Source organism: Hypomesus nipponensis, chromosome 26, assembly GCF_054491055.1.
Source record: "Hypomesus nipponensis isolate SF chromosome 26, ASM5449105v1, whole genome shotgun sequence".
Taxonomy (NCBI): domain Eukaryota; kingdom Metazoa; phylum Chordata; class Actinopteri; order Osmeriformes; family Osmeridae; genus Hypomesus; species Hypomesus nipponensis.
In genome coordinates, this window is record NC_140386.1 from 8,690,018 (window position 1) to 8,716,169 (window position 26,152).

General features: G+C 47.5%; 3 protein-coding genes across 3 annotated transcripts in view; 2 read left to right on the forward strand and 1 right to left on the reverse strand.

Annotated features, from left to right (window-relative positions):
• stxbp3 (syntaxin binding protein 3) lies at positions 1 to 8,279 on the reverse strand. Its single transcript, XM_084692639.1, has 19 exons — positions 8,138 to 8,279; positions 7,464 to 7,513; positions 7,247 to 7,328; positions 7,042 to 7,118; positions 6,820 to 6,892; positions 6,607 to 6,707; positions 5,591 to 5,736; positions 5,225 to 5,318; positions 4,937 to 5,061; positions 4,662 to 4,760; positions 4,494 to 4,551; positions 4,307 to 4,372; positions 4,016 to 4,087; positions 3,286 to 3,421; positions 3,031 to 3,140; positions 2,575 to 2,673; positions 1,323 to 1,408; positions 774 to 922; positions 1 to 579 (listed from the first exon to the last, which is right to left on the reverse strand). Exons 1-19 carry the CDS (start codon positions 8,181 to 8,183, stop codon positions 461 to 463), a joined length of 1,788 nt encoding a protein of 595 aa, XP_084548765.1. The 5' UTR covers positions 8,184 to 8,279; the 3' UTR covers positions 1 to 460.
• A 142-nt stretch (positions 8,280 to 8,421) lies between these two features.
• Positions 8,422 to 20,409, forward strand: LOC146221326 (fibronectin type III domain-containing protein 7-like). The gene is made up of 14 exons (XM_084692638.1): positions 8,422 to 8,787; positions 9,014 to 9,029; positions 9,358 to 9,615; positions 9,837 to 10,097; positions 10,694 to 10,951; positions 11,065 to 11,319; positions 11,489 to 11,743; positions 15,473 to 15,730; positions 16,469 to 16,723; positions 16,855 to 17,109; positions 17,584 to 17,844; positions 18,072 to 18,101; positions 18,237 to 18,274; positions 19,292 to 20,409. Exons 1-13 carry the CDS (start codon positions 8,737 to 8,739, stop codon positions 18,266 to 18,268), a joined length of 2,445 nt encoding a protein of 814 aa, XP_084548764.1. The 5' UTR covers positions 8,422 to 8,736; the 3' UTR covers positions 18,269 to 18,274; positions 19,292 to 20,409.
• A 3,205-nt stretch (positions 20,410 to 23,614) lies between these two features.
• fndc7b (fibronectin type III domain containing 7b) overlaps positions 23,615 to 26,152 on the forward strand; it is a gene marked incomplete at its 5' end in the record, with an annotated part of 28,791 nt that continues 26,253 nt past the window's right edge. The window contains 5 exons of the mRNA XM_084692313.1: positions 23,615 to 23,909; positions 24,049 to 24,309; positions 24,582 to 24,845; positions 24,997 to 25,257; positions 25,843 to 26,103. Of these exons, the coding sequence (XP_084548439.1) occupies positions 23,615 to 23,909; positions 24,049 to 24,309; positions 24,582 to 24,845; positions 24,997 to 25,257; positions 25,843 to 26,103 (1,342 nt within the window). The remainder of the gene's footprint in view (positions 23,910 to 24,048; positions 24,310 to 24,581; positions 24,846 to 24,996; positions 25,258 to 25,842; positions 26,104 to 26,152) is intronic.

The window sequence follows — 26,152 nt, forward strand, 5'->3', positions numbered from 1 at the left end:
AACAACGTCATTCATTTATTTGTCAGTAGTTCAGTAGGCAAAAAAGTAAATCTTCGTAATTATGTTACATTCACTCTGCAGTATAATTATATATGAAAAAATCTATCAACAGTTACAGGGGAAGTATAGCTAGCATGATTCAGTGCTTCATTATGTACATAAGCTTAGCTCTACTTTGTTCCACACAAATCTCTTTGAGAATTTCAGTTCCTTCCCAACACGAAACGTCACACCTGTTTATTAACTATTTATTAATACACAACAACAAAAAAAGACAGGAAGTTAGGATAACCATAGCAACAGCACGTAGCGGCGCCTTACCGTTAACTATATGAACGGGGGTTCGAACAGGAAGTGTTAGTAGATACAAATTCCCTTCATGCCTCCGAGCTGGAGGGGGCGTGCTCTGGGTTCAGGCTTGGGGGTGGGGGCGTTGCTAGTAGCAACGTGAGGATGCCACTCAGACCTTTGTGTCCTCCACCACGATAGTAAAGGTCTCTACGGGTGCATTGGTCGGTGGCTTGGTCAGGGCCTGGATGTCGTCAAGGAGACTGGTGGGGGTGACGATGTGTGAGGATCCTGTCGGGAAGACGGTAAAAAGAATTACGCCGTAAAAAAATAAAATAATAAAAAACGCCACACATACAGAAAACGGTATTTCACTTGCACTACCATCCAGGGACAGTAGGGGGAGACAAGCAGCAACAGGCCTGTTTTACGAGTTGCAATGATCAAGAGCATCAGGAGGGGGGCGCTGTTGGTGGAGGACCCACCTATGATGACTTCGCAGGACTTGACTGCCTTTGTGACCTCGTAGGCGCAGCGCATCTCAGAGTGGCACATCCCTCCGATGATGAAGATGATCAGCCGCGAGCCACTCCTGCGCTCGTCGTGGGAGTTCGGCTTGTGCTTCTGCCGGGCGCTGAGGAAGAGGATGGATACCACAGAGGAAGAGAGACACGAACGAGAAGAGATCAGAGGCTGGAGGGGGCTAGTTAACGTAGCTTTTACATGTCCTTTTGTTCTGTCGTGTTGCTGCCCGCTGCGTGAGGCGTGGAGGGCTAAGCTAGTTCACACCAGTGAGTCAGGTGGCTGAGCGGTTAGGGAACCGGGCTAGTGATCAGAAGGTTGCTGGTTCGATTCTCGGCCGTGCACAATGACATTGTGTCCTTGGGCGAGGCAATTCACCCTACTTACCTCGGGGGGGAATGTCCCAGTACTTACTGTAAGTCGCTCTGGATAAGAGCGTCTGCTAAATGACGAAATGTAAATGTAACAAATGTACCAGCAGAACAGACTTATGAAAGGTTCCCTGTATGTACCTGACCGCCCCAGAGCCATTCCAGGCAGCGGGACATTCAGACTGGTGCGGCCATTCCTTACTGTCCAGCTTGTTCTCTACAGCATCCTGGAAACACACACAAAACATTCTATCAATGCAGGAGGGAAACAACGAAATAAGCTTGATGTCTAATGTTGACGTGTTTAAGTGAGTCTATGATGGAGGCAGTGACGACACAGACTAAAAGGTGTTTGAGTTGTTTTGATTGTGGATTCATTGTTAGGGAGGACTAAGAAGAGATTAGTAGGCAGAGCCTATAGCTGTCTCTGTACGAACGATTTCAAGAGTCAGACTCTTGAAATAAGGGAAGTGAAACAACTTGAGCTATGGTGAATTCAAGTAGCACCGTTAAAGCTAGGTAATGTGTTACATTGTCCTTTCTGAGGAACGTACCCTCGAGTGAATCTTGAATGGTTTCTAGGTCCATGTTATCAGTTAACCTCAACAGAAAGAGCCATGGGGCCAACTTTCAAACAATAACACCATAAAAAGTGACAAAAACAAACAAAAGCTTAAAACAACAAAAGAAAAGATAAAAGCTTAGAAAAGAAAAAATAAGAAAAGTGGGCCAAGATTAGGGATTACAGGCAACCTTTTTTTTTTTTGTTCTTCAAAATGTTCCTTGGTGTACGGCTGTGCCCTAGGGATCACCAAACAAAGCCTGGCAAGCAGTGCGCCATCACTCCCCACGGAGACTACGATCTATATCCATAAGGACAGCACAACATGGGACAACTGTATCTGATCCTTCACAATCAGGTGACCTGAATCCCACCTTCTTGTGTGAAGCTTGAAGAGGGGTGGCAACCCTTTTTTTTTCTTTTCTCAGGGTGGCACCACAGAGGGAGTCCTAGTGTCCCAGTTTGGAGCTGTGAACTGGGTGGATGAGACATATCAGCCCCCCCCCCTCCCTATCCATGTGCCTACATTCTCCTTTTGTCAACCAAAGCCCATAAACGGAACTGACAGACACTATCTATAGCCCGCCTGCCGATATGCCGTCACTCTGTCACTGTCTGTTTCCATTCAAGGTATGAACAACACCCCAAAGACCGGCGCACCCTGTCCCCCCACCCTGTCCCCCCCCCCTCTGTCCCCCCACCCTGCAACTCCCCGGGCACCAGAGATGGCGGACAGAGTTCCGTGCTGTGGACGCTTGGCTTTCCAAGATCCGCCCTCTCTCTCTCTCTCTCACAGACCTCCAAGATCCGCCCTCTCTCTCTCTCACAGACCTCCATCACGTCTTTCATGACAGGCGTCCATCGGGAGAGGTTGTATGTCTCTTCTTGAGAGCGGTCCTTCCTGGACGGCTTCCGAGAAAACAGATTCGGCTGCAGAGAAAGGACGGGGGGGGAAACGTGTTTACTCTCAGCCGGAGGTAAAGAGACACAAGGCCGAACGACCGACAATAGCATGACAATCACAAGTTCCAACACGCAATCTAGGGGGAGTCAGGTGGCTGGTCGGTTAGGGAGTCGAGCTATTAATCAGAAGGTTGCTAGTTCGATTCCCGACCGTGACAAATGACGTTGTGTCCTTGGGCAAGGCACTTCACCCTACTTGCCTCGGGGGGGAATGTCCCTGTACTTACTGTAAGTCGCTCTGGATAAGAGCGTCTGCTAAATGACTCAATGTAAATGTAATTTAGAAACAGTCCTCGCTCTCTCTTCAGGAAAACTCTGACTTGCCGTTGATATGATGGACACTCCGAGTTCCTTCCAGTTCAGAATCACCTCTTGCCTGTTGTCCTCGTCCTTCACATTCTGAATGAGTTTACTCAAATTCTCCTCGGTGGTCCCTGTTTACGACACAAGGAAACACACGCTAATGAAACACCTTTAATCCACGTACCTACGCCCAATCAAATCCCCCACTTGACCCAACCCTTTTTCTTCCCCACAGCAGTGGATGAAAGGGGGGGGCGTGAACACTACGAGGCCCACCGTTCAGGCTGAAGATGTATAGCAGCACGGCTCGGAACTTGTCGTAGATGCTGTAGTTGTGCAGCAGCACAGGAAGCAGGGTCCTCATGGGGTCCTTGACCTTCTGACCCTCGCTGTCCAAGCCCACAGCCAGATCCTGCAGGGGCACAATGTGACGACTGAACCCATCGACATGATAAAGAGTAGACGGCCCCATCGATCGCTACCGCCTACTGGCGCTGACGAGCCGTGGGGCCGCCATCTTGGAAAGGTCAACCGCTCCACTCAGTGTAATCTGTTTGGCTGGGGCAATGAGCTGTCAGCGCATTTAATTAATCACACCGAACTGAATACCGAACTGATTTTCACACGGTTTGCTTTGCTGCAAAGGTCATACATGTAGCTATGATACAGGACATGGTTATTATTTTCACAAAATACAACCAATAGTATGGTATTGTCAAATCTTACTTGTGAAAAGTAATCCCCCCCAGCCCTGTTTGCGATTGTCCGCCGATTTGAGCAGGAATATGCTGCACAGTGCTGACATCTTGTTTATTCTGATGCCAAGCAACTAGGAACTTGCACTTTCCAAGATGGCGGCTGCATTTTCGCACCCAGCAGCCAATGCGGTGTCTACTCTTTATTATGTCTATGGCTGAACCATCTGTTCATGTGACCTATATCATGTGACCTGAGATCCACTGTCTTTCCTGGTCCCAGTGTGTCCCAGTAGTGTTTTTGTACCTACCTGCTCCGCTTTGCAGAGCTTCTGCACGTGTTGGTTCATGCAGTCCTCGGTCAAATTCAGGTGAACAGTTTTCTGTGGTTTATGGAGGGAGGGGGGGGGGAAACAACATGATTGGAAGAATCAACCAAGAAAACTAAAAGAACAGGAAAAATACACAAATAATATAACATATTGAAAAATATAAGGCAAAATATGATACAGGTACAAGACACTAGTGTAAGTAACCATCTGATACCAGGCCTGGAAGGCAGAACTTTACCCCACCTGAATGGTCACCTTGGCTTTCATTACCTGAGACACCTGCTTGCGGACAGAAGGCATCTTTTTCATAAGCTGGGCTAAACCACTTATTGTGATCTGGAAGACAGTGGGAGGAGGGGGGGGGGGGAGAAAAAACAGGGAAGCTATTTAACAGCCACCAGGAATGACAGTTTGAAATACGTGAAACATTAAGGAGAGAAATGTGAGAAACACATACCTTTCCTTCGGGTTGTTTCTTGTTGGCTGCAATCTCTTTCACCAGCTTGGGTATCTGTCTACAATTCCACGGAATAAAACTAAGTAGATGTACTACTTACTGAAACAGGAATCATTTTCAGAAGGACTTTACTAAAATCAAACCTTCCAAAAAATGACGTATACTTACGCAGACACCTCTGCAATGTGCATGTGTCGAAGTTGCACCCACAGAAGGTCGTCGTCGTTCAGCAGGGCTTCCTTCTCCGAGCCGTCTTTAGACTTGTATCTGAGCAAAACATCAGCACAAGCCGAGATTACACCAAAGCATTGCTTCGCCGACTGTCATCTCCTGAATTTCCCAGATACTGCTCTTTTTTTTTTTTCTTTTTTTTTCTTGAGCCTTCAAGACCACAAGTGACAATGAAACCCAAGACAGGAGGCCAGGGGCCTAACGCGTCTTACTTGTAGACGTCGTTCTTGATAGGGATCAGATCATAGGCCATGGCCTGGTAGGTGAGCTCATGTAAGATGGGGCTCACAGGGTCAAAGCCTCTCTCCACAATCAACAGCTGAGCATGGGTCTTCTCCTGAGGACGGGAGAGCAAAAAAACACCACTTGAAATCACCATCCATCAGTAAGACTTCATGGGATCAAGCTTGTCCTCTAAAATACATATTTATCCTTGATAGTTTGAGAGTCTGAGCTTAAGTATTTGTTTTGACAACAAGCAGGAAGTCGTTGAGCTTCACCTTCTTCTTGCCTTTGTCATCCATCTCGTAATGGTTGGACAGTTTTTTATCCACCAACTCTGCTAGGTGCTTGGCATTGTACATACTGGAGTCCCTGACAATGGATAGACAATTGGTTATTGCAGTGTCAATAAAGTTTTTATATAGATCAGCAACGGAGAGAAATGAATCCTGTACTCTTGCTATTGTCCACCTTAACAAATACACTGAGCAGACGATCACTTGTATTCAAAGTCAGAACTATGGGGCTTTCATGACGAGTAATATCGAAACCGCCTTGCAGTACTCTCCTCGTCATTTAATACTGCTGGTCTGCTTATGCTTGAGGGGTGAGACTGAATTCCAACAGAGAGAGAAGCAGCTCACTTCTTGTATCTGATGCCTGGGTACTCGTCCAACGTGGCGCAGAGGGTGACGATCTGGTCGGCCAGAGTCTCTAGCGTCTTCCCCTTGTCTACGCTGTTTGGACTGTAGATGCTGCGGAAGGATCCGGGATTATCACACGTGAAGACCTGCAAGACAAGAACACCTTTAATACTCATCCGCCTCAAACACCTAATAAACCCATGCTCTCTCTCTCTGTCTCTCTCTCTCTCTCTCTTTCTGTCTCTCTCTGTGTCACTCTCTCGCTCTCTCCCTCTCTCCTTCAGATGTCCAGAATCTCTCCTTCTCTCTGAAAGCCCCATTGAATTATTGCCTCTATTTTTTTCATTGAAACTGCTGAGACTTACAGGAGAAGATACATTGTTGTAATACTGTTTTATTACTGGGCCACTTCCTCTTCATAACATCTTGTTCCTCTGAGAGAAAGGGGAGCTTACGTAATACCACAATGTTCTTCTGAGAGTCAGATGGCTGAGCGGTTAGGGAATCGGGCTAGTAATCAGAAGGTTGCAGGTTTGATTCCCATATGTGCCAAATGACGTTGTGTCCTTGGGCAAAGCACTTAACCCTACTTGCCTCGGGGGGAATGTCCCTGTACTTACTGTAAGCCGCTCTGGATAAGAGCGTCTGCTAAATGACTAAATTTAATGTCTCAACACCTGAGAACAACACTCTTAAATGGGTTTTGTCAAAGCACCACTGTTGCATGACTAAACAGGAAATCACTACCAAGTTATCTTTTACTTAAAAACAGTTATGTTTAAACAGCATGTCTAAATTGATTAAAAGCTCTACATGTAACGTGAAAATAATGACATTTGGCATTTTGATAAAGGAAAAAGACAAGAAGGAGGATACTTTTGGCAAAGCACGATGGCTGTGAGTCCATACCCCTCACCCCTGACCCCTCACCCCTGACCCCTCACCCCTCACCCCTGACCCTGACCGTGCTTTCCTAGACACAACCAGGGACCAGAGTGAAAACATAGACAACTTACTTGTGCTTCGTGGGGTAAAAAAGAGATGCATATTTCTTTGCAGACGCGTATATACTTTGCACAGTATGATTTCATCTTGCTGAACAAATCATCTGAACAATCTGGGGGGGTGAAATAAATACACATTTTTAGAAATAGAAGTGATGAACTATTGTGCAAAGTAAAAACGTCTGTTGACTGAACTTGATGGAATACTTCTTCCAGAGTACTTACAGTCAGTAAAGTACACATATGCTGCTTTGTACTTGGGTTTAGTCTTGAAGTCTTCAATGAAGGCGTCCACACACTAAAAGCACAATAGTGTAATTTTAAACATGTGAAAACAAAGTCAAATGTGGTCCCAGTATAAAACAACAAGGACATCTATATCCACAATTTATAATGATCCATTGCAACAGGATATTGAGTGATTTTAACAGTCTAATCAGGTTGAACCTTTGATGTTGGGGACATAAAGTAGATGGCCTTCATCTCTGGGACAGGTTCCCTGCTTTTGAAAAGGTCCTCGACAACTGAGTGGTAAAAATATGATTGACATAGTATATTTAGTATATTAACATTGTAAAACGCCATCGCATCTTCTTAACAGAATGTAAAACGTCACTGTTAGTATGACATTATCTGACATAATTTGACTTACTTGTGATTCCCTCCGACATCAAGTCTGACATCTTGCAACAGGAAGTCAGAAGCTTGGTGGTAAATTGATCCAGTATCAATATCTGGGAACAAAAGAAGATACAGTACTGGAAGTTTTATGCCTCAAGACACAAAAACACAATCCACTTCGCAATTCAACAGGAATGTATGTCATTTGAGAGTGCATTTCAACCTCCGGGGTTCTCATTTATGCCTACCTTCCATACTTCGGACTTTCTGCAATCCGCAATGATTGTTTCCTTTATTCCTGTGAATAACGAATGAAGAACAATTAATACAGACTTTTTAATTAAGCATCTACAATTACATTAGCTGACCATAACGTGTGATTCCCGTGAATCCCTGACTACAATTACATGCAGTTTTGACAATGTTTTGGTGACGATTGCCAAAGTTAGATACATTATCCAAACATGTCTGTTTTCCGAGTCACCCAGTTGATTGTTTACCAACTTCTAGCTAGCCTAGCTCTTGCATTGTAATTAACTAGCCCTACTGTTTAGCTGGCTAGAAGGCTAAGTAACGGCACCAACATTAAAGGAGGAAACACGATAGGCTACCTATCAACAAGTGAACTCAGTTAGCTTTATTAGAACAATTTCACAGTCCAACCAGTGTGTTCAAACGTCCTACCATAGCTAGCTAGCCAGTTAGCTTGATGTACAGGAATGGAAAGTAGGACTTCCTGAGCTAGCCGTTAGCTCTCTAGCTAACATGCGAGTCAAAAAGGGTGTAGACAACTTTGCACGCATTTCACTCCAGACAACCATTCAACTTCTTTAAAAGGATAAATTAAACATTTCAAAAGAAGAGCTGACGTTCATATTAAGCTACGGTCTAAGGTAATCTTAGTAATAAAAAGTCAACTTACTTTGCCAAACTATTTTCTTTAGACCGTGATCCGAAACAGTTGCCATTTTTACTTTGAAGCCTGTGGTTCGATCTTCTTGTCCGCGCTACTACGTTGAACTTCGTCATCAGTGTCAACAAATGTCACCCAGCTGTGTTGATTTAATGTCAGATTTAGAGCTAACTAGTTTCACTATATATCGTCAACCAAAAATATCACAATGTAGATGTATTTTGACATTAATTATGATTGCAAACAACAACACCTAACAATTTTATTATGGGGTAAATACATAATTATCATCAATATATTTATTTAATACATCCTAATTATTATATAAATATAAATGTTAATATCATTATCATATCGTTTTATACATTATGAAACATAATTTGTACAGCAAATGTATATATATCCTGAAGCAGCATGTTTTGTCTGTCAGTGATTGGACGGTTGTCCCAGTGGGAGGGACACGCGCAGGTATTTCAGGCGAGACAGACCAAAAACTAATAGAAAAGAAAAAAGTGTGACATGAATATTCTCTCAACATCGAGAGACAGCCGTTGTAAGAAATAACTGCTCAGAAAAGGACCGTTTTAAAAAGATAAGATAACGGCAGCATGGGGACTGTGAAGTGGATTGTGGTCTTTGCCTTGCTGAATGCCCGTCAGGTAAGAACGGTGACAATAGATTCTACTTAATCTATATTTACGTGAGTATAGATATTTCAGAGAATATTTATCTAATATAGCCATACCAACTGATTATTTTATTGTTAATATAAGCACATTAATATTGGCTCTAGCGTGTCTGATATATTTATCATCAAAATGATCAGTGTGTTTGTGACATTTGAGTTTGATTAATACTTAATTTATTATATCTTTGTTCTTTCAGAGTGCTGCTCAATCAGGTAATCCTACATGTATTTTCAACAAGTGTTCATCAATTATATAAGTCAATGCGTTCCAAGAGAAATACTTACATATTTTTCCATCGAAATATGTATAACCCTGTACCTTTAGCTTGCTGTTGGTGATAAATGATTACACCATAAAAAAATATTACAATGTACAAAACATTTACATCTAGTCATTTATAATATAATAATATATTAACTCGCTATCGCTCGGTCGATACGTTACAGCCTCAGTTTGATATTTCCCGGCATGACCTCACTCTCGGTTAGTAAGTAGTTAATAATAAACATAATTAAGCGATGACCTCATCTTTCCCATCAGGTTTCAGTGTGTCCGTGTTCTCTGTTACATCCAAGAGCATGGCTGTCCAGTGGACCAGATACCCTTCAGCCACGTCCTACAAGATTACAGTCACACCAAAAAACTCACCATCTCACCCTGCCTTTGCCCAGTTTGGCCCCAATTCTGTGATGGGCTCTGTAAACTCTCTATCCCCCAACACGTTGTACACCGTTAAGGTGGAGGCGATGGATGACTCTCTGAATGTGCTGAGCCAAGCTGCTGTTGATAAGATCACGGGTGAGTTTATTTTGGGCTGTTTCAAAGGAAGGAGTAGACACACTTTTTATACAGCCGGTGAAGAAATGTTTCACTTTTATATGTACAGCTATACTAGTATACATTTTCATCACAGTTGATCAATCATAAATCATGATAAATCATCATACATCATAAGTGTTAATGAGTGTTTGTGCTACTGTGCAGTGTAACGCAGAGTAATGATGGCCTCTCGTATTCAGCTCCTGAGGTGCCCCGCATCGTCATGGCCACTTCAAAGCAGAGCGACAGGATATCAGTGGAGTTCACGTCGGCGCCCGGCGCCACATCATACGTCCTGCGCGCCGAGACCGCGGACGGCTCCTTCTTTTCCGAGACCGACGTGTCTTCTTCCCCCGGCACGGTGACCAACCTCAAGCCCTACACCGACTACATTCTCAGCGTCCTGTCCGTCAACAGTGGAGGTCGGAGTCAACCGTCCCTCCCCGCGGAAGCAAAGACAGGTAGCTAGTTAGCGTCCCCTCACATTCACGGCTGGATAAAACTTACACGAGTCCGCGTCCGGTATAAAGAAACAAACTGTGAGGAAACACTGAAACACCTTTCCTGCTCATTCCCTCACACAAGTCACTTGATATCTGCACTGACCTGTACACCAGGCTCAAAGATGGGAGTATTTACATGCTTCACCCCAAGCTTGATATGAGCGGCCAAGCAAATCCAGTTTTCCTCCCATCTTGAATGCCGTCATTGCCTTGAGGGTGAGAGGTTATCCTCCACCCAGGGTAACTTTATCTGACCCCTCTCTCTAAAAACAAAGGGTTTACCTCATCCACAGAATTCAGCTGACTTCCCTGGGGGTATGACCTGTATTTCTTGACAGGATCTGATGTCATTATCAACGACTAACAAAACACCAGCATCTTATTGTCCCATTGTATGCAAGGTTATTCATGACTCATAATTCCTTGTTTATCATTATCAGATCAACATTTGATAATCTCAAGTGATTATATGGGAACACTGCATAAAAAGGATGAATACCCACAAACTCATTCTGAAATCCAATTTCACGTTTCGGTCCGTCTTTCTCCCATAGTGGTTGCTGCTCCTCACTTGATCACCAGCTCTCCCAGTAACTCCAGCATCGTCGTGGTATGGCAGCCAGTGGCCAACGCCGTCCGCTACACTCTCTGTATCATCATGGAGGGTTCCAACGCCACGTTGGACGTCAACATCACGAGTCCCAACGTCACCTTCTCGGACCTGGAGGCTGGGACCGTGTACGCCATCAAGGCCAACGCCTGGGACGCCGCAAACAGACAGGGAGATGACGCCCATGTCTCCCAGATCACACGTAAGCATGAGGCTCAAGAACTGAGTACGGTTGAGTGTGTGTGTGTGTGTCTTGGTTTGTGCTGAATCATCTTGTGTGTGTTTGTGTGTGTGTGTGTGTGTGTGCTCCTGCAGGGCCTCCCACTCCTGGCATGGTTCAGATGGCCGTGTCGAGGAACGAATCCTCCGCGGGTCTATCCGTGTCCTGGCAAGTCGTTGAGGGGGCGTCCGACTACCTGGTCCTCAGCTCCGAGGGGGTCAACTGTACCTCCGCCGCGGGCACCTGCACCCTCGCCCCCCTGGCGTGTGGTCAGGAACACACCGTCACCGTCACCGCCAGGAACCCAGCTGGTTCCAGCCCTCCCTCCGCGCCTCTGGAGTTCACCACCTGTACGTACGCCAGCATGTCGTGTTCACCCCACCTGGGGAACACATGGAAGACTTCCCTGACACACTAACTGCACCGTCATGCCAATAGGAGGGAGTAGCGCAACTGACGACTGCAACAAGCATGTGGTAAAGCTCGAAGCGACTGACCGTCCTGTTGTGCTCTTCCCAGTCCCCTGTCCACCGGAGCCTGTGTGGGTGGAGGAGACGCAGGCCGGTAACTGCTCCGTCATGTGGAGCCCCATGCCCTACGCTGACAAGTACGTGGCCTTCATCAAGAGAGACGACGGGCTCGAGGAGCGGTGCAACTCCACCAACACCACCTGCGACTTCCACTGCCAGTGTGGCTACACCTTCCTGATGACGGTGTTCGCTTACAACCAGGCAGGAGGCAGTCCGCCAGGCCCCGTCCTCAACTACACCACCCGTAAGAGAAATCACCCTGTGGCTGGTCACCCTGTGGCTGGTCACCCTGTCGCTGGTCACCTTGTGGCTGGTCACCTTGTGGCTGGTCACCCTGTGGCTGGTCACCTTGTGGCTGGTCACCCTGTGGCTGGTCACCTTGTGGCTGGTCACCCTGTCGCTGGTCACCTTGTGGCTGGTCACCTTGTGGCTGGTCACCTTGTGGCTGGTCACCTTGTGGCCGGTCACCTTGTGGCCGGTCACCTTGTGGCTGGTCACCTTGTGGCTGGTCACCCTGTGGCTGGTCACCCTGTGGCTGGTCACCCTGTGGCTGGTCACCCTGTGGCTGGTCACCTTGTGGCTGGTCACCCTGTGGCTGGTCACCCTGTGGCTGGTCACCCTGTGGCTGGTCACCCTGTAGCTGGTCACCCTGTGGCTGGTCACCTTGTGGCTGGTCACCCTGTCGCTGGTCACCCTGTGGCTGGTCACCCTGTGGCTGGTCACCTTGTGGCTGGTCACCCTGTCGCTGGTCACCTTGTGGCTGGTCACCCTGTGGCTGGTCACCTTGTGGCTGGTCACCTTGTGGCTGATCACCCTGTGGCTGGTCACCTTGTGGCTGGTCACCTTGTGGCTGGTCACCCTGTGGCTGGTCACCCTGTGGCTGGTCACCTTGTGGCTGGTCACTCTGTGGCTGGTCACCTTGTGGCTGGTCACCCTGTGGCTGGTCACCCTGTGGCTGGTCACCTTGTGGCTGGTCACTCTGTGGCTGGTCACCTTGTGGCTGGTCACCCTGTGGCTGGTCACCTTGTGGCTGGTCACCCTGTGGCTGGTCACCCTGTGGCTGGTCACCTTGTGGCTGGTCACCTTGTGGCTGGTCACCCTGTGGCTGGTCACCTTGTGGCTGGTCACCTTGTGGCTGGTCACCCTGTGGCTGGTCACCTTGTGGCTGATCACCCTGTGGCTGGTCACCTTGTGGCTGGTCACCCTGTGGCTGGTCACCTTGTGGCTGGTCACCCTGTGGCTGGTCACCTTGTGGCTGGTCACCTTGTGGCTGGTCACCCTGTGGCTGGTCACCCTGTGGCTGGTCACCTTGTGGCTGGTCACCTTGTGGCTGGTCACCTTGTGGCTGGTCACCCTGTGGCTGGTCACCTTGTGGCTGGTCACCTTGTGGCTGGTCACCCTGTGGCTGGTCACCCTGTGGCTGGTCACCTTGTGGCTGGTCACCTTGTGGCTGGTCACCTTGTGGCTGGTCACCCTGTGGCTGGTCACCCTGTGGCTGGTCACCTTGTGGCTGGTCACTCTGTGGCTGGTCACCTTGTGGCTGGTCACCCTGTGGCTGGTCACCTTGTGGCTGGTCACCCTGTGGCTGGTCACCCTGTGGCTGGTCACCTTGTGGCTGGTCACCTTGTGGCTGGTCACCTTGTGGCTGGTCACCCTGTGGCTGGTCACCTTGTGGCTGATCACCCTGTGGCTGGTCACCTTGTGGCTGGTCACCCTGTGGCTGGTCACCTTGTGGCTGGTCACCCTGTGGCTGGTCACCTTGTGGCTGGTCACCTTGTGGCTGGTCACCCTGTGGCTGGTCACCCTGTGGCTGGTCACCTTGTGGCTGGTCACCTTGTGGCTGGTCACCTTGTGGCTGGTCACCCTGTGGCTGGTCACCTTGTGGCTGGTCACCTTGTGGCTGGTCACCTTGTGGCTGATCACCCTGTGGCTGGTCACCTTGTGGCTGGTCACCCTGTGGCTGGTCACCTTGTGGCTGGTCACCTTGTGGCTGGTCACTCTGTGGCTGGTCACCTTGTGGCTGGTCACCCTGTGGCTGGTCACCTTGTGGCTGGTCACCCTGTGGCTGGTCACCTTGTGGCTGGTCACCCTGTGGCTGGTCACCCTGTGGCTGGTCACCTTGTGGCTGGTCACCTTGTGGCTGGTCACCCTGTGGCTGGTCACCTTGTGGCTGGTCACCTTGTGGCTGGTCACCCTGTGGCTGGTCACCTTGTGGCTGGTCACCTTGTGGCTGGTCACCTTGTGGCTGATCACCCTGTGGCTGGTCACCTTGTGGCTGGTCACCCTGTGGCTGGTCACCCTGTGGCTGGTCACCCTGTGGCTGGTCACCCTGTGGCTGGTCACCTTGTGGCTGGTCACTCTGTGGCTGGTCACCTTGTGGCTGGTCACCCTGTGGCTGGTCACCTTGTGGCTGGTCACCCTGTGGCTGGTCACCCTGTGGCTGGTCACCTTGTGGCTGGTCACCTTGTGGCTGGTCACCCTGTGGCTGGTCACCTTGTGGCTGGTCACCTTGTGGCTGGTCACCCTGTGGCTGGTCACCTTGTGGCTGATCACCCTGTGGCTGGTCACCTTGTGGCTGGTCACCCTGTGGCTGGTCACCTTGTGGCTGGTCACCCTGTGGCTGGTCACCTTGTGGCTGGTCACCCTGTGGCTGGTCACCTTGTGGCTGGTCACCTTGTGGCTGGTCACCCTGTGGCTGGTCACCCTGTGGCTGGTCACCTTGTGGCTGGTCACCTTGTGGCTGGTCACCTTGTGGCTGGTCACCCTGTGGCTGGTCACCTTGTGGCTGGTCACCTTGTGGCTGGTCACCCTGTGGCTGGTCACCCTGTGGCTGGTCACCTTGTGGCTGGTCACCTTGTGGCTGGTCACCTTGTGGCTGGTCACCCTGTGGCTGGTCACCCTGTGGCTGGTCACCTTGTGGCTGGTCACTCTGTGGCTGGTCACCTTGTGGCTGGTCACCCTGTGGCTGGTCACCTTGTGGCTGGTCACCCTGTGGCTGGTCACCCTGTGGCTGGTCACCTTGTGGCTGGTCACCTTGTGGCTGGTCACCTTGTGGCTGGTCACCTTGTGGCTGGTCACCCTGTGGCTGGTCACCTTGTGGCTGATCACCCTGTGGCTGGTCACCTTGTGGCTGGTCACCCTGTGGCTGGTCACCTTGTGGCTGGTCACCCTGTGGCTGGTCACCTTGTGGCTGGTCACCTTGTGGCTGGTCACCCTGTGGCTGGTCACCCTGTGGCTGGTCACCTTGTGGCTGGTCACCTTGTGGCTGGTCACCTTGTGGCTGGTCACCCTGTGGCTGGTCACCCTGTGGCTGGTCACCTTGTGGCTGGTCACCCTGTGGCTGGTCACCCTGTGGCTGGTCACCTTGTGGCTGGTCACCTTGTGGCTGGTCACCCTGTGGCTGGTCACCCTGTGGCTGGTCACCTTGTGGCTGGTCACCCTGTGGCTGGTCACCCTGTGGCTGGTCACCCTGTGGCTGGTCACCTTGTGGCTGGTCACCTTGTGGCTGGTCACCCTGTGGCTGGTCACCTTGTGGCTGGTCACCTTGTGGCTGGTCACCCTGTGGCTGGTCACCCTGTGGCTGGTCACCTTGTGGCTGGTCACCTTGTGGCTGGTCACCCTGTGGCTGGTCACCCTGTGGCTGGTCACCTTGTGGCTGGTCACCCTGTGGCTGGTCACCCTGTGGCTGGTCACCCTGTGGCTGGTCACCTTGTGGCTGGTCACCTTGTGGCTGGTCACCTTGTGGCTGGTCACCTTGTGGCTGGTCACCCTGTGGCTGGTCACCTTGTGGCTGGTCACCTTGTGGCTGGTCACCCTGTGGCTGGTCACCCTGTGGCTGGTCACCTTGTGGCTGGTCACCCTGTGGCTGGTCACCTTGTGGCAGATCCTCCCCACTCTGCACATTATCCTCTCTGAGAATCACGGCTCCAGGATGAAAACGATTCCACGCGTCCCTCCTCTCGTGTGTCATTAGTGCCCTGCTGTCCGGAGGACGTGCGCATCTCCCTGGTCTCAACGGACACCCTCGAGATCGAGTGGTCGGCGGCGCGCGGCGCCGAGGTGTACGAGACGCGGGCGGTCGAGGGCTCGAACGTCATCCTGTGCAACGACACGTCCCCCGTGTGCGCGCTCTCTGACCTCACCTGCGACAGGCCCTACAGCGTGATGGTCGTCCCCTGCAGCGAGTTGAGAGGTTGCAACTGGGCCTGCGCTACCCACACTAAGGAGACAGGTACACACGCACGCACACACACAGTAAGGAGACAGGTACACACGCACACACACACACAGTAAGGAGACAGGTTCACACGCACACACACACACAGTAAGGAGACAGGTACACACGCACACACACACACAGTAAGGAGACAGGTACACACGCACGCACACACACAGTAAGGAGACAGGTACACACGCACACACACACACAGTAAGGAGACAGGTTCACACGCACACACACACACAGTAAGGAGACAGGTACACATGCACACACACAGTAAGGAGACAGGTACACACGCACGCGCACACACAGTAAGGAGACAGGTACACACGCACGCACACACACAGTAAGGAGACAGGTACACACGCACGCACACACACAGTAAGGAGACAGGTACACACGCACGCACACACACTAAGGAGACAGGTACACACGCACGCACACACTACGTCAGATGATACCGGATTATGCTCACTGTGACTCCTAACCTCTCGCTCCGTCCCTCTCTCTCTCTCCCTGTCTCTCTCCCCCTCACATTCTCTCCCTCCCTCCCTCTCTCTCCCTCTCTCTCCCTCTCTCTCTCTCCCTCCCCCCCTCTCTCTCTCTCTCTCTCTCCCTCTCTTTCTCCCTCTCCCTGTCTCTCTCCCTCTCCCCCTCACCTTCTCTCCCTCCCTCTCCCTCCCCCTCTCTTCTCCCTCCCTCTCTCTCTCTCTCTCTCTCTCTCTCTCTCTTTCTCTCTCTCTTTCTCAGCCCCCTGTATGTCAGACATCCTGGGGATCTCACAGGTCACCAACAGCAGCGTCTCTGTCAACTTCACCACACCCAACCGTGCAGCCAACTACACGGTGACTGCAGCGGGGAGCCCCGACACCCACACCTGCCAATCCAGCGGCCCGCCCTGCGTCATGACCGACCTGCCGTGTGGCTCCACCTACGACGTCAGCGTCCTAGCAACCACCGCCGTGGGACAGAGCGTCCCTAGCTACGTCGTTACCCTAGAAACAGGTGGGTCGTCGGAACAGGTCAGGATTGACTTGAAGCAATTTGAGCCATTTTTCCCCCATTTCCCAGCCCAGGGTTTAGTAGTAAATATCAAAATTCCGTCAGAAACATGAACATGTGACGTTCTCCTTCAGCGCCGTGTTGCCCAGCGACCCTCAACGTGGACCAGGTGACACAGGCCATGACAAACGTCACCTGGTCACCAGCCCGGGGAGCCCAGTCCTTCGTTACGGCTCTGACGTCATCGAAGGGCCACGCCCGCTGCCACACCCAAGACTCACACTGCCTGATGGGATGCATCACCTGTGGCACTAACTACACCGTCAGCATGGAGGCCTACAGCCGCACCGGGCACAAGTCCGAGTGCACCTATCGCGGCTTTTCATCCAGTGAGTGACATACACGTCGGCCTATCGTATGTCGAGATCCTCTCCGCAGCGGATCCCCTCCACCTCACATCACGTTTTTTTGTAATCTGTTCCTCTTAACCCTTGTGCTGCCTTCGGGTCACATGACCAAAAGGTTCATAACGAACCATCGTTGTGTTTACCCAATTTTACCCAATACAAAGGCAAATAAAAATAATTTTCTTTTAACCTTCGCAATGTGGGGGGTCTGAGACAGCCCAACGGTTAAAAGAAAATGCTTCACTTTGTTTTTGTATGTGGTAAAATTGTCGCAAACGAAGGTGGGTCACAATGACTGATGAGTCAGAATGACCCGAGGAGAACACAAGGGTTAAGGGTTCAGGTAGGCTTGGGTGCAGTCGTACGGGCGTGTGCAAAGCATCTCCGTGACGTGGTTTTGTCAAACGGGCTCACGCTCTCCAGCTCAAATCGGATCTGATTGGTGATCTGCTTCAGGTGCTTGCTGTCCTTCGGGTGTGAAGCTGTACCAGATGAGCAACAACACACTGCGAGTGTACTGGCGTTCCGCGGGCGGCCTCCACAACACCACGGCGGACGTGTACGGCAGTCAGACCAACTACACCTGCAGTCCGGCTGCCGGGGGCAACTCGTGTGACGTGGCCGGCATCTTGTGCGGAGACGTCTACACCGTGGTGGTGGCTCCTCTCACGGCAGACGGGACCAAAGTCAAGTTCTGTCCCCAGAGGATGTACTCAGGTACTGGACAGGGGCAGGAAATACGTTGACATATGAGATCTCTGGGGTCAGATGGATGAGCGGTCAGGGAATCGGGCTGGTACTCAGAGATAAGAGTGTCTGTTAGATGACTCGATGTAAATGAGATCTGGCATCAAAAGTCCGAGGCGAGTGAAGCAAGTTAATACATGTCTCTGTGGTACGATGGTTATGTTTCGCTTACAGGCTTTTTGTTTGTTCTCTTTCAGTTTCCTGCTCAGGAGGCAATGTTGGAATGGGTAAGCCTGTCATTACAACAAACCTATTGCAAACCTATTCACTGAACAGTGTAAAGCCTGTATATTTGATGCGACAAGGAGAAATTCATAATAACAGTGCAAACTTACTTATATCCCACCCGTTCTTTTTTGTAGTGATGTATCGCGGCAAGAGAAGTGTGGACTAGTGCACAGTAAGTCCAGATATTTCCATTACCTCTTCTATTCACCTCAATCATGAAGCCTTAAAACCCTTAATAAAGGCATGAATAGCTTTTATGCTGTCAACACATGAAAAGCACCCAGGGAAAAGCCTCCTACATCAGTCTGTGTCGGGGGTCAGATGGCTAAGCGGTTAGGAAATCGGGCTATTAATCGGAAGGTTGCCGGTTCGATTCCCGGCCCGTGCAAAAATGACGTGGTGTGGTCATTGTGCACTTCACCCTACTTGACTCGGGCAGGAATGTCCCTGTACTTACTGTAAGTTGCTCTGGATAAGAGCATCTGCTAAATGACTGTAAATTGAATCCTAAGGATTGGATCTTCCTTCCTTGTACTTAACACGTGTTCCTGATAGAGGACAGAGAGGGGGGTCAACCTTCTCCCTCCCCAGGGGCTCCCAACAGCCAAGAGAGGACAAAACAAACGACTAAAGAACCTATTCAGGAGTCCATAAAGCACTTTCCCGAACAGATTAGGTTTCATTCCTCAGCTGTATCATAGCTCCATAGTCCTTAGATATTTGTGTAATAAGATCCCCCCAAAGAAATAGAAATGTTCACTGGTGTTCAGTTCATAAATATGAGGATATAAAAATGCTTTTGTTTGAGAGAGTCACTGACTTCCAGCCACAGCAATTGTTCTGAGGACATTGACAGAGAAGGCTTCAAATAACCCTCCCATGCCTCAGGGGATGTCGGTGAGAATTATTGAGCTTATCAGTGTTCTGTACGTTATCAATACTTTGCCGCCCTCTGCTGGTCACCGATTGAAATTGCATCCCTCACAGCACAGAGGAAGTCAAAACTACATTCTTATCACAAAAAAAAAACGAATAACTTGTGATTGCAACAGAATAACCCTTCTTTCACAATAACTGTATTTAAAAAAAGACTAATCTTTTGATGAATGACATACGACCTAAAGCCAAAGACATAATTTTAAACAGACAAATTTGATTTTCATGGGTTTGCAATTTTTTCTGTTACCAGTTTCCAGTCCTGTACTTTAGGTAGCAGAAGATAGACGCTGAACACATCCTCCTCATCTCCATCCCATGTCCTTACCCTACATCTCTGGAACAAAGAAGATATGTCAACACATACACGGTTTTGAGCAACTCCAGTCCAACACCGTTGTTTGACACTAAAACTAGAAATGGTGTGCATGTTTGATCGAGCCAAATATTGAAAAAAAATCCTAAACTACTATGGTGTTTTTGGACCATTGTTATTATTTATAGAACAATTGAAACAGGCGATTTTCAAATACTTAAACGTGCTGTTTTAGATTTGGTGTTCCAGTCCTCAGTGCATGTTTGTTGCCAAAGAATATCGGTATGTGTGCCCCCAGCTAAACATATTTATTGGTAATATAATTTTTACAAATGCCCTAGCTCCAATCTCTGGCATTGAGAATTAAAAGGTGATCTTACCATGGAATCTTATAAGCACAATTATTCTGCCAACAATGTTTGTGTTATCTTGAACACATTATTTTTAAGCGGCTGTATTGTAAATGGTCAACTTCAGCCTAATCTCAGGGCCCCCAAGATATAACAATGCATAGATACATGATTTTGGTACATTATTATGTGAACTGTCAACATATCCCCATTGCTGTTATTTTTGTTCCCTCTACCAGTAGGCAAACTATGAAGAAAGCAAAAAAAACGTATACAAATAAATTGGATGATTAAAGGAAAGGTGCTATAAGGATTGTCTGTGTCTAATACAAGAAAAGTAGACTGTGTGCACCAACTTTTAAATTGAATTTGATGTCATGAAAATCCTGCTGTTGTGATGTTAGCCCCCTTAGCTTTCCAGAATAAAATATGCAGTTCCTGAAACATTTGGCCCCCTGTTCCTTATGAATTGGACATTTTTCAACCAAGAATATGTAAAGACTATCTCCCTACGCAGAAGGCCTTCTGGGGATACATGGTGGATATGAACTGCTTGTCAATCAAAAGCAGCTGTAACTTATGGCTGAGAATGTTCTGTCCCCGGTGACCCCAGGAAGAATCTCAAAATTGGTTTGGAATATGTATTGATTTGTCTGTGTCAAATGTTTGCATATTTCCTTCATTAAAAAAAATCATTGCATTAAATATGTGTTTTGTTCATTTCATTATTTCTAAGAGAAGCGCATCATAAGAAGCTATAACAGGATACATTTACAAAGCTGAGGAACTAGAAGAGTCACAATAAGGCTCAATATTTCATAGATTTAGGTCTGTTTAAACCCATTCAACTCGATATACATTTTAACAAAAAAACCTGCATTCTAATATTCTTAACCCTTGTGTAACTTGTGTAAGGTTACACAAGGGTTCAACACGGATCAAATGCCTGTGTTTCACACGACAACATGAAGGAGGCATCCAGCATCCAGCGTATCAAACAGGTTGAACCGCACTGGGCAAGAGAACAGCCTGTCCCATCTCTTGAATTCTTCCAACCATCAATGTCTTCTAAGTTTCACTTGGCTTGGTTCCCCAATGCCAACAATGGACAGGGTTTTGGTTTTTATCCCCGATGCACAACGCAAGGTATAGGCTATCAACGATGATACCAAGGAGGAGGTCCATGGGGAAAAGAGCTATTCATGAGACCAGTGTGAGGCAGTTTTTAGAAAGGCTTGTTGACTCAGCCATCTCATCCTCTCCCCACCCAGATCCACAGAGCCACTCAAACCTTATGTAATGGGCCAATCCCTATAACAACCAGATGATGTTAGATATGTGTATAGTACCTAATGTGTGTAGTCAAATCAAATCAAAATGTATTTGTATATCCCTTTTTACAAGTAATGTCACAGAAGGCTTCACATACGCCCATAGAACTGCCCCTCAACCAACCTAAACCCTCAAGGAAGACAAGGAAAAACTCCCAGAAAAACTGACAAGAGGAAAATAATGGAGGAAATCTTTGGAGGAGCAATTCAGTGAAATATCCTCTCCTCCAGAGACTGTTGTACTCATAGTACACCTTATATAATGTCAATTAATATAGGTTATCAAAGGTGAAGAATGAATAATCTTTGTGAATAAGATTTGGCCTAACATGTTTGGATTAGTTATAATTATGTGATCATACAGTTTCCATATTTAGATTGATCGATATATATATATTTTTTTTTACAATGATTTAAAACTTGAAAACTTGAATTATGATATACCGATGCTATAACAGACACTATAGTGTAGTGTCTGATGTCACTATCAAGACATCTAATTATGCAAAGTGGCATTTTGGTCATTCATTACTTCCATTATTAATGGAATCAAACGATTGTGACATCATAGGCATTCACTTCCGACCCCTAAACGGTGACCCCATAAGATGGCGATGGACTGTCTATGCCAGGATAGGAAACCGCCACATAACCAAAAATACAATGAGAAATCAAGGCGTTAACATCACTTGTCCTTAGTGACTATGTTTCAATATTAGCCTTTGTTTAAGCAGCAGCTCAAATTTCATGGCTGGGTTAGAGGGAAGTCTCCATTTTCATGTTGACTTCCTTGTTTTTATGTACAATCAGGAACCAAGAAAAGATATCCTATTATTCTCAAGTGATAAAAGATTCCTTTCATCACAACACAAACCCTTCATAAAGCTCACTGTGAGATGCTATCCCCCCCCCCCCCCCCACCCCAAACGATTATTTTCGGGAATACCAACCTTGTCCATCACAGGAGAAGGCCCAAATTTGTGTTACGCTGGTTTGACATACCTAGTAAATGTACCTGTTTGCTGCGAGCCATAATTCCCAAGTTTACCTACTTTCATTGGGTTTCAGCCATCTGTCTCCAATGAGCCACTCTCAGACCACTCCCTTGGTTTAAGCTTTGTGTTCAGTCTGTGTTCCCAGGCTTTGTGGACGAAAAATGAAAAAACACACAATGGGGAGAAAACATGGCCTAATAGGAATTCCATACATCGCTTAATGTGTTACGATCCACAACCCAAGTGTGAAGCTGTGAGTTCACACAATAGGTGCTTTTCTGGGTCAGTTCCACGTTTCCACAACGGCAGACAAAGGTAAATTTGTGGGTCAGATCAGATGGTTGCAGATTTGACGTCAAATAAGGGATAGCTTTCTCAATGTGTTCAAAGATAGGATCGATGTGTGTTAGACAGCAGGTGACAAACTTCAAGTAGGCTAATCACAGTTGTTCCCAGCATCAATCAATGAAAAAGATCTTCAAAAAAGTATATCACAGTACTCATATATAGCTCTGTTAACCAACAGCAGTTGTCATATTCTGAATTGTGATCAAAAGTCTAATATTTCAAAAAATCATGTTCAAGATAAATTTTTATCTTGGACAAAAATGTGACCAAGGAAAAATAGATTCTAATGAGATTACATCAACACAATTTCTTATAATTAGACATTTGACTTGCATTAAATCCTCTAAGGATTGATACAATTGACTAGTGACACACTTTAAACAATACAATAAATTACAAGAATGTGGTTGGAACAAGCTGAACTACAACAAACAGGGTATAACCAAGTGATAGGTAAGAAAATATATCCCAACACAAGAAGCCGATTAAAGATCTCATGTTCTATAGGGGTCATGTCAACGATTACAAGTGAATACTGTACATTGATGAAAACTGAAGATTACATTGTGGACACCAGCTGTACCATTCCATACAGACAGAGCCATCCAGCTCCTTTCTCTCGTCCCTCGCTCCCTCCAAGGGTCCCCGCCCTCCTCCCCTCCCTCTCCCGGGCATCTCTGTGCTTGAGGCGGTCGGGAGGAGAGCTGTCCCCATTTGGGGCCTACTGATTGGCTCGTGCATCTCAGAAGTACCTGCACAGTAGTTCAAAAGAATGCAGAACACCTTTTGTATTTGACTCCCTTGTATATGGAACTAAATTGAAAACTTGCAGACATTGTCAAAGATGGGATTGTCAAGAGCATTACGGTTGTTTTTCGTATTGGCGACTCTGAGCCAGGTAAATTTGGGACTTTATCCTACTGATGTAGGATAAAGCAAATGTAGAATTTGGGATGTATAGCTGTGACCACCATGATATGTCACATTTCTCTTTGGAGTAAGATCTAATTTATTTATATTTTGTTGTTTGCAGATAACGTTTACAGAGGCACAAGGTAAGACAACACATCAATGTGGCTTTCAAATTTACCGGAATGATCATTTACCCTGAGTTAGGGGGATGTATTTTATATATTTTTTTGTATACAGAAATAAATGTATAGTTACTAAATATTAATGGTAACTAAAATACTACATTTGGACATTGAATACGGTGTTTCTTGATAACATTGTTGTAATTTTCACTCGCTTCTCCGTTCTCATTCAGAATGCCAAATTACTTCGATAAGTTCTCCAGACGCCTCGTCGCTTCTCGTAAAATGGAGCAAATACAGCGGAGCTACAAATTATTTTTTGGACTTACGAGTAATAAATATGACAGACACGGTGGCGCCTGTCGTGGTGACTTTATCAGCGGCCAGCACAGAAAGAGTGGTCCAGGGCCTAAGACCAGGAACACAATATAGCGTCACATTGAAGGTGTTCCAGTTCTACTATGTGATGTGTTTGGATACAAACGTATCGTCAACAGGTTAAGAAAACATCCCCTCATTTTCTTAGTGTATATTGAGTCAATCGTTTAATGATTAGTTATTTTGAATTGTTAGCCATTTGTATACTCCTTGGAGCAGCCTGAAAATGTCCTCAAACCAACCTTTCTCATGTCATAGTTCCCGCATCAACTCAGATAACCAACTCAAAGGCATTATCAAGTTCCTCAATCCAAGTGGAATGGGCGCGCGTGCTCACAGCACCGCGTTATTACCTGCTCGTGGAGTCGATTAAAACAGGAGAACGTCTCAATTTCACCCACACCAATCTGAGCGCTGTAGTCACCAACTTACAGCCATCAACCGCCTACAACTGTTCCGTCTTCACCGCAAACTCCGCTGGACTCGGAGCAAGTAGCAGAGTGAGAACCATCTCTACCTGTGAGTATTCATTATGAACTGCAAACAGCTCACAGTTGCAATATTGTTGGGAGCGAGGATGATGGTTGTAAATCTCGTCTTCTAGAAAATCAGAAATCGAACTATTTGTATAGGCCTACTAAAATAATTAATTTACTCAGAATGCAATGCGGATAGGCATAATTCACACACAAAACACATCTTGAAATAGGCTAAGTCAAGTCGCTACTACGTATGAATTCATTAACTAATTAAACAGAAATCAACATCATACTAATTGTTTCACCTTTTAGTGGTACAACCCCCCACGAGCTGCTCCGCAGTGCAGACTGGAAAGCGGTCGGCTCTCGTCATGTGGCAGCCTGTGAACAAGGTTCTGGTGTATGAAGTGAGAATCACAAATGCGGCAACAAACATCACATCTGTGACAAACGTGACGGCAACCCAACTGGACTTACAGAACATACTGCCATGTTCATCCTATCGGATAGCAGTATCATCCTACAATGCCTTCTTGGATCCCGGAGAACCTACTAATTGTATTTACACCACAAACAGTGAGTTGGTCTTGTCCTAGTTAATTATAGGTGTAGTTCATGATGTGGCGTATTTGCACACGAAATTCTACTAGAATAATACTTTTTATGTCTAACAAAGTTTAATAAAGGCATTCAGTTTGCTAACTTTGATTGATGTGGCGTATTTTAGAACTGAGCCCAGTGACGTCTATATCGGTGGACTACAGCTGTTCCACCAGCTCGGCTTCGGTCTCGTGGGATGGAGTGTTTGCGGCGGACTCCTACAAGGCGGAGGCTGTGGAGAGCAACGGGACGGTGCTGTCCTGCACAACGCAGGGCACGAGCTGTCAGATCGCGGGGCTGGGATGTGGACAGAGCTATGTGGTGCGCGTGATTGCCTTGTCGGACAGCTGCCAGAGCACGGCAAACGCCACCACTACCTTTAGTACAGGTGAGATGGAGCTGAATGGGAATCCCTCAAAATCCCGATTTTTGACTTTAAACAACCTCATGTTTTAAGTAGGTTAAATATAGAGGAAATTCGAAGAATGGTTGCCTTTTGACTCTTGACGTGCACCTGAGTGCCAATCTAGGCTTCTTCTAGAACATGAGAACTCCTGTGAGCACAACATTGTCTTGTCTTCTGCAGCCTATTTAGAGCAAGGCTGTGTCTTCATAAAATTCAATACCCCATAGTCACAAAAAGAGAGATGAGAGAGAGAGAGGTGTAATCTTCAACATCAGGGCGTTTTGCCCTGAATTTTTTTGTTTGTGTTGAGAGGCATTGATGATTGACCTAATTTCCTCCTTTTCTTTGTCATCTCATTTCCTTCCCACCTCTCTACACTTTCTTCTATCCCTCTTTCCATCTCTCCCTCTCTCTCTGCCTCTCTCTCTCTCTCTTTCTCTCTCTCTCTCTCTCTCTCTCTCTCTCTCTCTCTCTCTCTCTCTCTCTCTCTCTCTCTCTCTCTCTCTCTCTCTCTCTCTCTCTCTGTCTCTCTTTCTGTCTGTCTCTCTGTCTGTCTCTCTCCCGCAGTACCCTGTTCCCCCAAGAATCTCACTCTGTACCGAGAGTGCGCCAGCAACGTGATCATCTTTTCCTGGGCGCCCACCAACTACACCTCCTTCTACATGGCCAGGGCTGTGGACTCCCAGGGCAGGACGATGGACTGCATGACCAAAGACACCTCCTGTTTCTTCACAGACACCGTCTGCGGGCGGCGCTACTCCTTCTCAGTGTACTCTGTCAGCGGGGACTGCAACGGACAGACCAGCTCGGCTGTTTCCGTCAACACTGGTAAAGACGATGGCTGTGTTCTTCTGGAAACAACTTTTTTACGGCCTTC